Here is a 12177-nt window from a genome sequence, read left to right as displayed (position 1 = left end):
GCTGGTAGTTTCGAACTGCTGACCTTGCAGTTCACTAACCCTATACAGGTTTAAAATCAAGAAAGGTGTGTCAGGTTTGTATCCTTTCACCATATTTATTCAATCTGAATTCTAAGCAAATAATCCAAGAAGCTGGATTATATGATGAAGAATATGGGATTGGAGGAAGACTCATTAACATCTTGCAATATGAGGGTGATACAACCTTGCTTGCAGGAAGCAAAGAGGACTTGGAGGGCTGATGAGATCAAAGAATACAGACCTCAGTATGGATTGAATCTCAATCCATACATTGCACCTCAATGTAAAGAAAACGAATTTCCTTACAATTGGACCAATACATAACATCATGATAACCAGAGAAAAGACTGAAGTTACCAAAGATCTTATTTTACTTAGATTCAAAATCAACACTCATGGAAGCAGAAGTTAAGAAATTAAATGATGTAATACATTAAGCAAAACTACTGCAAAAGACCTTGTTAAAATATTGAAGAGTGAAGATATCACTTTGAGGATGAAGGTGCACCTGACCATGTCATAGTATTTTCAATTACTTCATATGCATGCAAAAGCTGCACAATCAATAAGAAAGACCAGAAAAAAACATGCATTTGAACCATGGTGTTGGTGAAGAATATTGAGTATACCATGTTGTTGTTCTTAGGTGCCATCGAGTCAGTACTGACCCATAGCGACCTTATGCACAGCAGAACGAAACACTGCCTGATCCTGGGCCAACATCACTACTGTTGCCACGCTTGAGTCCACCGATGCTGCCACTTGGCCAATCCATCTCTCTGGGGGTCTTCCTCTTTTTCTCTGACCCTCCACCTTACCAAACATGATATCCTTCTCCAGCGATTGGTCCCTCCTGACAATATGTCTGAAGTATGAGAGACGAAGTTTGGCTATCTTGGCCTCCAAGGAGCACTCTGGCTGCACGTCTTCCAAAATGGATCTATTGGTTCTTTTGGCAGCCCATGGCACTTTCAATATTCTCCAACACCATAACTCAAAAGCATCAATTCTTCTAAGGTCTTCCTTATTCACTGTCCAGAATATGGCCGAATTACTCCTTGGAAGCAAGGATGGAGAGACTTCGTCTTTTTACTTTGGACGTGTCAGAAAGGACCAGTACAGAGAAGGGCATCATGCTTGGTAAAGTGGAAAGTCAATGGAGGAAAAAAAAAAGGAACTCAAAGGAAATGTACTGACACAGTGGCAGCAACAATTGGCTCAAACATACAGCACTTGTAAAGATGGTGGAGGACCAGGCAGTGTTTCATTTAGTTGTACATAGGGTTGTACATAGGGTTACTATGAGACAGAACCAACTAGATGGCACCTAACAACAATACAACAGTCCATAAAGAGAATCTTCTACATCCTACTTTGGTGAGGAGTGATTGGGGTCTTAAAAGCTCATGAGCAGGACAGTTGTGCATTGGCTAAGGCTCTGAGGAATGGGTCTCACCATGCTACACAAAGCCCGGGGGAAGTGGGGGTTCAGGCCCTGGGTCTGGCCCTTGCTCCTCAGGTACCTCCCAGGTCCTGTCATCTCTGGCAGCCAAATAGGAGCGTACCGTGGAGCCCCACAACCAAGCCCAGCACTTATCCCGTTCCCCAGGGAGCAGCTGTTCTGCCTCCTGATACAGGAATTCCACTCCAGTCTGGTGGAGAAGGTGACTTGGGAGGAGTGGACTTCTGTACCTTGTTTCACTCACACCAAATCGTGAACCAACTACAGAGCATCTGCTGGGTTCAAACCACTGACTTCCCAGTTAGCAAAAGACTGCTTAACCACTGAGTCACCAAGTTCCTTGTAGGAGCAGCTGGATGTTACTCATGAGACCACCAAGAGAATGCACGTAGACAGAGAAGAGATTGAGGCCTGGACTGAGCCCTGGCGTGCATCAGCTTTGAGAGTGAAGAAGAGAAACTAGGACCAGTGAAAGGGACAACCCAGCAGCAGCCAGAGCAGCAGGTGGAACTCCACAGAGTAAGGGGTGTCTGGATACACCATCCTCCTTTTCCTCTCAGCAATCTGTGTGTGCCAGTGATTCCCAAGACCACCCTCAGGTTCAGTGATTCACTAGAAGGACACAGAACTCAGAAAAAACATCACACTCATGGTTACAATTTATTACACTTTAAAACCAACAACCACTGCTGGCTGCTCTGAAAAGGATCACAGCAGGAAGTCCTGGATTCAGTAGAGGAAAATGTAGAGCAAAACTCAATCATTAAAAAGGATTGGGCTTATTTGTCTGAGAGAGACTGGTGGAACCCTCAAGACTGGAACTGAACTCATTCCCCTGGTTCAGCTTTCAGCCAAACAACAGCAGGGCTGTAAGATGAACAATAACACCAGGGAGGTTGTTTTCCATCATGCTCCCCACCTCATTACACACTCCCTAGAACAACCAATCATCCGAGATCAAAAGTGTAGCATTTGCCCAGGTAGAACATTCAGAAGGCAGGAAGGGACAGGAAAGAGGGATGAATGGAATGGGAAACATGGGGAGGAAATGGGAAGAGGGCTGTTACATTGTGGGGATTGCAATCAATGTCATGATTTAACATGTGTATGAACTGTGAACTGAAAAACTGATTTGCTCAGCAAACTTTCCCCAAATCACAACAGAAAAAACTCGAAGAAAAAAACAAACAAACTCATGAATAGCCATCTAAGGTACAACTATTGGTTGCTCTTTGTCCAAAGGACAGAGGAATGATAAAAATGGAAGAAGCTAGGAAACAATTAGTCCAGAAGACGAATGGACCACAGGAACATCAGTCTCCAAGACCCTGAGACTAGACAGTACCTGGCTACCAGTACCAACTGCTGTGAAAGGGATCCCATTAGTAGGTCAGATAGAAAATAGCAGAACCCTGAGACTACAGCCGTTGGTCACCCTTCATGTCTGGAACTGAATCCACCCTTGTGGCTCAATCAACCATTAGATAGGTCTTTAGAGAGAACAATAACCCTAGTGACACACACATGTCATAGAATGGTTAACCACTTGAAATCCAAAGGGCAGCATTTACCCCAGGACAAAGTGCAAAAGGGCTGGGAACCAGAGTAAAAGAAACCAGAAACACAGTGGGATCAGTCACACTACACGGAGGGAACTGCAGTTCAAGAGAAGATATGAAGTGGGTATGATTTGTTAAATGTAAAACTGATGAGTTTCTCTGTCAACCTTCATCCAATTCACAATAAAAAGTTTATATATATATATATACATTTTACATGCCTAGCTACAAAAAGGAAAAAAAAAAAAGTCTGGTAGAAGATAAACCATGGGCACAGAACACAGAGGTTAAGTCATCCAGGAAGTGAAAGTCAAGAAAATGGATGGGTACTCCAAGAAAGAGACTGTACACACAGAGGAGGTTTTCATGCAATAAGAGAATGCCCATGAGTACAGCTGAGTAAACAGGATTCTGAAGCCTGTTCGACCTCCACTGGAGCCAGTTGGATTGTTTTCTCTCCGATGGTGGCTCCATCCTGCTCTATCCCCCTCCTCACTCAGTTCTTTCCATTCTCTTTCTCTTCCTCAATCTCTCAGCAGTCCTGGGGTCCTTTCTCCCTTCCTTCCCCTTCATCTATGAATTGAAGGTACTGGAAGAAAATTAGTCTCTCATTGCCATTGTACAGGAAGCATGGAGATGGATTTCAATGCAGCTAACAAAATAATAATTCTTGGAAGAAACCCCCGGCGATCTACTTCTGAATACTGAAAACAGCAGCTATGGAAAGCTCTATGGATCACAGATCGACGTAGACACACCTGGGACCACGCTTGGTCTAAATCAAGTCAATGGTAACTGGTTAACTGGTTTAAGGAAAACCAGCTGCCCTAGAGGTGGGAAGGTGGTCCTGGAGCAACTATAACAGAAAGGCTATAAAACCATAAATCCATAGTAAATTAGAAAGGAAAGGGATTTTCCAGTCTTACCCTCACAGAAGTCTGTTTGTAGCAATCCAAAATAAGACATGTTGTTGTTGGGTGCCACTGAGTCAGTTCTGACTCAGAGAGACCCTATCCACAACAGAACAAAACACTGCCTGCTCCTGTGCCAACCTAACAATGGTTAAACTTGAGACCATTAGCCATCTGTGCCTTCTACAGTCAAGTTGTTAGGCGCCATCTAGTGAGTTCTGACTCATAACAACCTTCTCCCTCCGGGGAGAAGCTGGTGGGTTTGAACTGCCTATGCAGTTAGCAAACCAGTACTTCTCCTAACAGCGCCACACAAGGACTCCTCTACAGTCATGTTGTTATTGTTAAGTGCCATCAAGTCAGTTCCAACTCATAGCGAGCCTGTATAGGGTTTCCGAGGAGCAGCTGGTGAGTTTGAACTGCTGACCTTGCATTTCAAAAAGACCTTCTGATCCAGTGCTTATCCTACAGCACCACACCAGGACTCCTCTTCAGTCATAGCACTGAGTTAAGGCTGGAGATAAAATGACAAATAAAACCCAGGGACTAATGTGGCATAGTGGTTACGAGTCAGGCTACTGACCCCATGGTCAGCAGTTCGAAACTATCCGCTGTTCCACGGGAGAAAGATAAGGCTTTCTGCTCCGGTAAAGATTTACAACCTCAGAAACCCTATGCAGGGACACTATGAGTCAGGACCGACTGCATGGCACACCACCACCACCACTACCAATGTTAAGTAATGGGAAAAGAGAAGTAGGCAATTACAGAGGGATCTGATTTGTGTTTACCATAGTATTGAACAACTATGCCAGAGGACCAAACATAATGGTCATCTAACTAGAAACAGTCCTGGTGTGGCACTGTGGCTTAATGCACAGGACTGCAAAGTCGTTTGAACTATAAGGTTGGCAGTTCAAGCTCACCAGCTGCTCCTTGGAAACGTTATACAGGGTCGCTATGGGTCGGAACTGACTCGACAGCACTTAACAACAACTAGAAGAGGTGACGGCCACACTATCCTCAATAGTTCCCAGAACTACTTTCTGATTATAATTCAATTCCTGGTCTCTGTCCCTCTAGGAAGACAATGCGCTGGCCAGAAAATCTATGAGTCCTGATCTCCTGGCAGCTTTGTTTCTCTCTGTAAATGCATCAGTGTACTTCTATTAATAACTGGATTTCCTATGTAGCTTTCCGAAAGAAAGGGCACATTAGCAAAACATGCGAGGGTCCACTTCTCTCATGTTATAGACCTTATTGTCAAATTAATCAACTGTCACCCTAGTTTTTACAGTCTCTGCAAGTTTGATGCCCACATATCTTTTACCGATGAATTCTTGGTGTGCTGACAAATTAGAACTGCAAGACTGCAAAGCCGGTCCTGAGCCCTGGAGACTTCCCCAGGATAATGTCATCCCTTAGGATGTGCCTGGAAGACAGCAGCCTGCCCCAGCAATACCCTTGGGTCTCCGTGTGCTTCTTTGATCTTGATTTCTCAAGGGCAGGATCATGATGCTTCTTTGATATCTGAGTCATTCTCTCTCGCCATGTGTGCAGCAAAGCATTTTGATTTTTAACGAATTTGTTACTTGATTTCTTTCACTCTCATTCAACCACACAAAAATAGCTAACTCAACATCTATTTGGGGTAAGTCAGATGCAAAGAAACAGTCTTAAGATGCATGTGGTGTTGGTGTGGTTTTATTTTTAATGAAACATGTATAGTTAATTCCTTAGCCACCTTTGAAAGATTACAACATTTTTTACATACGCACCACATGAACTTCATTACTTACTTTGGCCTATGATCTCTTAGGGCCATCAGCTAAGCCAGTTATTTGAAGACCTCCCTACTAGCTTTCACTGTAACTAAAATACAAGACTAGGCATTGTAGAATCTTTCCTGGATGAAGGCCGTGTAATCTGCAATGGTTTCCAAGTCTATAGTTTAGCTATACTCTTTCATCTACAGTAGAAGACAGCAAATTGTTTCAGTAAAGTTTCAAAAGTAAATAGCTTAGGTTTTGTGGGCTATTCAGTTTCTTGTAGCTACTCAACTCTCCCCTGGCAGCACAAATGAATGTGGTTGTGTTCTAATAAAACTTTATTTATAGACATCTAAATTTGAATCTCATATAAATTTCATGGCTTGTAAAATATTATTCTTCTTTTATTTCCAATCATTTAGAAATGTAAAAACCATCATAGCTAATGAGGCATGCAAAAACAGGTGGCAGGCCATAGTTTGTCAACTCTTGTTCCATAGTAATGAATACCAGCAATGATTCACTATACATTCACGGATATATGTGGCCCCTTCATAACACTCCCTTACTATCCATGAGAACTATGATTCGATAAGCAAGAGTTGTTGTTGTTAAGATGCTGTCGAGTCAATTCCAACTCATAACAATCCTGTATAGGCTGGTGAGCTTGAACCACTGACCTTGTGGTTCAAACCTACCTTAGAGTCCAGCATATTAACCCACAGCGCCACACCATGACGGTTCTTAAATTGCCAGGTGACACACTTAAAGTTTTATTGGAAAAATATTTTTGCCAAAATTAAACAATATACCCTTCTCCTCCACTCTGGCAAGTCCATTCCAACTCATGGGGACCCTATACGACAACATAAAACTGCTGCCTAGGATTTCAGAGACTGCAAATCTCAGAAACAGTCTCTTCTTCTTCCTATGGCGCACCTGGTAAATTTGAACTGCCAACTTTGTGGCTAGCAGACCAATGCATAGCCCACTGTGCCACCAGGGCTTCTGAAACAATGGGCAAGACACTAAAAAATGTAGTATTTAACCTTCTTAAATTCCAAATGGCGGTGGTGATTATGTGCCATGGAGTTGGTTCTGACTCACAGCCACCCCGTATAGGGTTTCTGAGGCTGTAAATCCCTGTGGGAGCAGAAAGCCTCATCTTTCTCCCACAGAACCACTGGGAGTTTCAAACTGCCGACCATGAGATTAGAAGACGGACTCGTAATCACTCCACTCCCAGAGCTCCTTAAATTGTGAAGTGCTGTCATTGTTGTTGTAAAGTGCCATCAAGTCAGTTCTGACTCATAGCGACCCTGTATAGGGCTTCCAAGGAGTGGCTGGTGAGCTTGAACCACCGACCTTACAGTTCAAACTGACCTTGTGGTCCAGAGTATTAACCCGAAGCACCATACAAGGGCTCCTAAATCCCAAATTGTGGTCACTATATAATTCATTCTTGTTACCATCCATGGTCAGGAGAAACTGTAACATCAATGAGATAGTGGTAAACTGGTTTTGCTCTAACAACAAGTCTGTTTTTCCAATATCTAGATGCTCATCCAAATGTTCAGTGTCTTTCTTTTTTTCAGATAGTACATGCAGAATCTTATTTACTAGATCACGTCGTAATCCCAGAGCTGAATACTTGATTTGTTGTGAAGTGCCATCCAGTCGGTACCGACTCATAGCAACCCTGTATAGGGTTTCCAAGGAGCAGCTGGTGGGTTTGAACCGCCAGCCTTGTGGTTTGCAGTCCACAGCTGATCCTACAGTGCCACACCAGAAGTCTGAATACTTGATAATCGCTCTTAAATTTAATCCACATGATGGTGGTTATGTGCTGTGGTGTCGGGCCCAACTCACAGTGACCCTGTATAGGTTTTCTGGGCTGTAAATCTTTACAAGAGCAGAAAGCCTCATCTTTCTCTGAGGCTGGTAGATTCAAACCGCTGACCTTAAAGTTAGCAGCCCAATTCATAACCCACTATACAACCAGGGTTCTTTAACCTACACAGTCCTTTAATTTGGCTAGCTGGCTGTGTGCCGCTGAATAGGATCTAACTCATAGCAACCTTGTATAGCATTTCTGAGGCCGTAAATCTACTCATCTTTCTCCTGCAGAGCACCAAGTAGACTCAACCTACTGACACTGAGGTTAGCAGCCCAGCTGGTAACCTAGTTAATTTACATATCTGCATATTACTACTCCTTCCTTCATATAAATTGTGCAGCATCATTCTGTCCATGATAAATTTGTTAGGCACACCTAAGGTTCACGTCTAAAGCCTTACTTTCCTTGCTTTGTTTTTGTCTTTTGCTTCAACTTTCATTGCAAATTCCTTTATTCTTGCAGTCTTTCCACTGTAACTTCCCAGGGAGGTTCCTGGGCACCACAAATGATTTGTGCTCATCAAGTAACCAAAAGGTTGGTGGTTCAAACCCACCCAGAAGCACTAGAGAAGGCCTGGCAATATGCTTCTGTAAAAAGTACAGCAAAGAAAAGACACCCCAGGCAGCTCAGTACACAGGGTAGCCATGAATTGGAAGTGACTTGATTGTAACAGGTGTGGGTGTTTTGGTTGATTTCCATCACCTGGATTTTAACTGTCCACAATAGTTGTCATTTGCAAAATGTATGTTGTCAAATTAAATTCTCCACCTGTGCAAAGTCCCAAATACTATAGAAGGATTCATTGTATACTGTTGCCTCCATTTTTGTATATGCTTCAAATTTTCTTTTTTAAAAAGTTTTATAACCAATAAAATACATTTCTAATTTGGTTACATAAGGAATGTGTGGTTAGGGAGACATTAGCTTATTTATATACCACATCAAAAGAACCCTGGTTTAAGGGGGGTAAAGTATTGGGCTGCTAGTCAGAAGTCCAGCAGTTCAAACCCACCAGCTGTTCCAAGGGAGAAAGAAGAGACAGTCTGCTTCTGTGAAGATCGACAGCCTTGAAAACCCTATGGGGAAGTTGTACTTTGACTTATAGGGCAAGGTCGCTATGAGTTTGAGTCTACACCGTGGCAGTGGGTTTGCTTTTGGAGGGTCTTATCATGGAATCTGTGGTGAAGTGGGTTAATGCATCAGACTACAAAGTTGTTTGAACTGCAAGGTCGGTGGTTCAAACTCACCAGCTGCTTCTTGGAAACCCTATACAGGGTCGCTATGGATGAGAACCGACTCGTTAACAACAATTGACTTGAAGGCACTTAACAACAACAATAGCATATGCTTGGTGTGGTGCTATGGATCAGCACTGGACTGTGAACCTCAAAGTTGGAAGTTCAAACTCACCAGCTGCTCCTTGGAAACCATATACAAGGTTGCTATGAGTCAGAACCAACTAGACAGCACTTAACAACAATAAAATGCTGTAGGATGAGCGCTGGACTGCATGATTGGATTGAACTGCAAAGTTGTCATTTCAAACTCATCAGTCACTCCTCAAAAACCCTATAAAGTAGGGGTAGGGAATTTTTTTGGCCAGAATTTATAATATCATTCACAGGTCATACAAAATTATCAGATTAAAAATTCTCCAGCTATATCTGGTTCAACATTTAATTAGCTCACCCCAAATGAGATGGTTATAACTGCAGTTGTCTTGGCCGGATCAGGCGTTATATGGCCCTGGGGCTGGATGTTCCCTATGCCTGGTATACAGAGTTGTTATTCGAGGACACTTAACAACAACTTAACATATACCACACCTTTTGAGTTTTTGTTCAAGGTGCTTCCTCTGCCTGGCATGTCCTCCCTAGTTCTGGCTTGGTACAATTCCATTGTCTTCCCAGGTCTAGGCAGGATACCTGTGGGAAGTGTCCTGGTGGAGCCCAAAGACTCTGTGTCCTTTGTCTCCCCACAGCATTTTATACATCTCCGTTCAAGCACTTATCCTATTGCATTGTGATTAGTTGTTTATGTAGCTGCCTCACCCTCTGCCCTCTATCCCACAAGTCAATAAGCAACTCAAGTGTACAGTTGCTTCTTCCTTGTTTCTTTGTTGCCTTCCCAAAGCCCAGCACAGTGCTTAAAATAGCAAGTCAGGATTGCATTTCTCCAGAAACATGGAGGACAAGATGTGCACCAATGAGTCTACAGCATGCCCAGCTTTCCCTCCTGAAAGATAAACTCAGCAAAAATGCAACCTTAAAGCAAGCCCCCCCACCCCCATGGCCCTCTACAGTGAGATCCCCACTCCTCATTCTTCATGAGAATTCTGACATTAACACTAGGGAAAACTCAAGCTTCTCTTAACATTACAAAATGAAGTGCTTGCAAGGTACCTCAACAGTTTTCAAAGTACCTTTGCCCTGTCTTTGTTTTGTTTTGGTTTGGTTTTCAATCCACTCCTCCCTGGGAGCTAAGGCAGATAGTCCTGTCCTCATTTTTCAAACACTCAAGGAAGGCAAAGTGACATATCCAAGATCAGAGCTAGTGACAGCTCTGGGCCTAAACCCCTCAACTATTGATCTCTCCATTTTCCTGCATTCCATTAATGCTAGGCTGTGTTTTTATGGAGAAATTTTTCTTTTCTGGTAGGTTTTGTGGTTTTCCCCCAGTGTGAATGGTGACATTAGATTGGTGTGCCATGTGCTAAAGAACCATTTCAAACAAAGTCATTTGGGCAGACACACATTATATCTGACAGAGTCAAGTCTACCCCACTTGAGTTAGTATTATTTTACGATTCTGCCTTAAGTACTTATTGACTAAAGGGTTTCCTGGGAATTACTGAGTGTTCAAAAATGGCATGCCATGCATTTCTGCAAATAGAAATATGTCATCTGTTATCTAAAAAACTCACTCCAGAGAAAGCACTATTTATAGTTTAAGTGCAAAAGCTTAATTTTCTCTTGACTTCTAATTCATCTTTCCTAAACTATTAAATTTAGATTACTTATCACATTAGCAGGCTCTTCACTTAAATATGCTTTGGTTCCTCTACATAATTCTGTATGATTTAACCATCACTTTAAATCTCTTACTATTTATTGTATGCAGTGCTTCTAGTATTAATACATATCATTTTAGATATAAATAGGGCACTGCCTGCCAAAAAATCTTGCTACTCTGTGGTAATGAAAGTCAAGATTATTTCTCAGATATATCAATTTATTCATATGAGCCACATTTAGCTTTTCTTCACTTAATTTTTTTTTTTCAACAAAGGCTTAAAATAGTAGACTATGCAGATCGCGGTCCCATTTAAGAGTTTCAAGTTTGATTTGGTAAGAATCTGCTAATTGTACAGATTTCAATATGGCAGAGAGCAAAATATTTCACATAAGTTTAAGTGGAAATGTCATGCAGATAGCTAAAGGATGTGGATCACTGCCCTCCTGCAACCAACTCCAAAATTCAGAGGCAGTGCTCTCTGCAAGATTCCTTGCTCAGTTCTTAAAAGTTCAGATGCCTCATCACCTTTTAATCAGAGCAATAAACTGTAATTGCTAACATACTGTGTAATGTTTACAGCTAAACCTACAATCTGGACAAACACAGTATTATGCTGTCAGAGGTGCAAAACAATTGCAGTCATCTGGTACACACAGCATCCTCCTTATAGGGGGGTTGTTTGGAGTTAAGGATGTTTCATGGGTTTAATTGTTTTGAGAGTAAGGGTCTTTTCCCGAGAAGGTATTAAGACGAAAGCTACCTCCCGCGTGACCTTCCCAGCACAGACCTTGAGCGAGTGACTGCGGGGGCAGAGTTGTGATTTTCAGCAAGGGACCTGACAGCTCCACCGGCTCTCTCTCACTTTGCTTTCAGGAACAACAACAAAAAGAATGCTACTCGGCACCTGCTTCTTCCCCTTACCCTCCTTAAAACTTAAATGGCATCTACTCTAATGCCCTGAATAGCTGGAAGAAGATATGACTCTATTCTTCTGTCCCGTGCAGCCGGGAGAAAATAAACCTGCATCCAAGAGTGGAGGCTGGAGTGAGGGGCGGGCGGGGGAGGGGGAGCGAGGAAACTGGGAAGGAGGGGGCGGGGGGGGGTTGTAAAGGACGGTGCCGTGTCCCCCCACTGCGCTGCATTTTCTCTACCACGTGTAATAATCTCCTGCAGGTAGCACCCCAGGAGAATCCGGGGTCCGTGTCTTCTGCATCCCCGACGAGGACTCTCGGCCCCCTCCCCCGCTCCGGGGAGCCGCGCTGCGCCCCGGACATCGGGCTGTGGTTCCAGCGATTGGGCTGGCCGGCGGGCTGCAGACACGGACAGCGCCGCAGAGCCCCGACCCCCAGCTGGGGGCCCTTCCCAAGATACCTTTTATCCAGGCAGGCGATCCACTCTGCTGTGGAGGAAGAATGGGCAGCGTGCGCAGCGACCATGTTGGGTAGCGAAGCGCGGTGTCCCCGGCTGCGCCCACCTCCCGCGCTCCCTCTGCCTCTGCCTCCGCCTCGCCCGCGCCGCGGACCCCACTCCGCCCGGCCCGCCC

At 43.7% G+C, this 12177-nt stretch overlaps 1 protein-coding gene across 2 annotated transcripts in view; it reads right to left on the bottom strand.

The window, feature by feature from the left end:
• The window catches only part of RAPGEF4 (Rap guanine nucleotide exchange factor (GEF) 4), a 411578-nt gene extending 399415 nt beyond the window's left edge, over positions 1 to 12163 (bottom strand). Inside the window, exon 1 of one of the 2 annotated variants that reach the window (XM_006866643.1) lies at positions 12006 to 12163. In XM_006866643.1, coding sequence (XP_006866705.1) covers positions 12006 to 12070 — 65 coding nt within the window. In that variant the 5' untranslated portion in view covers positions 12071 to 12163. The remainder of the gene's footprint in view (positions 1 to 12005) is intronic. The other variant, XM_006866644.1, reaches the window with a different exon arrangement.
• Positions 12164 to 12177: the final 14 nt, after the last annotated feature.

Source organism: Chrysochloris asiatica, unplaced genomic scaffold, assembly GCF_000296735.1.
Source record: "Chrysochloris asiatica unplaced genomic scaffold, ChrAsi1.0 scaffold00094, whole genome shotgun sequence".
In the NCBI taxonomy this organism is placed as follows: Eukaryota; Metazoa; Chordata; class Mammalia; order Afrosoricida; family Chrysochloridae; genus Chrysochloris; species Chrysochloris asiatica.
This window is presented reverse-complemented; position numbering and strand designations above follow the sequence as displayed.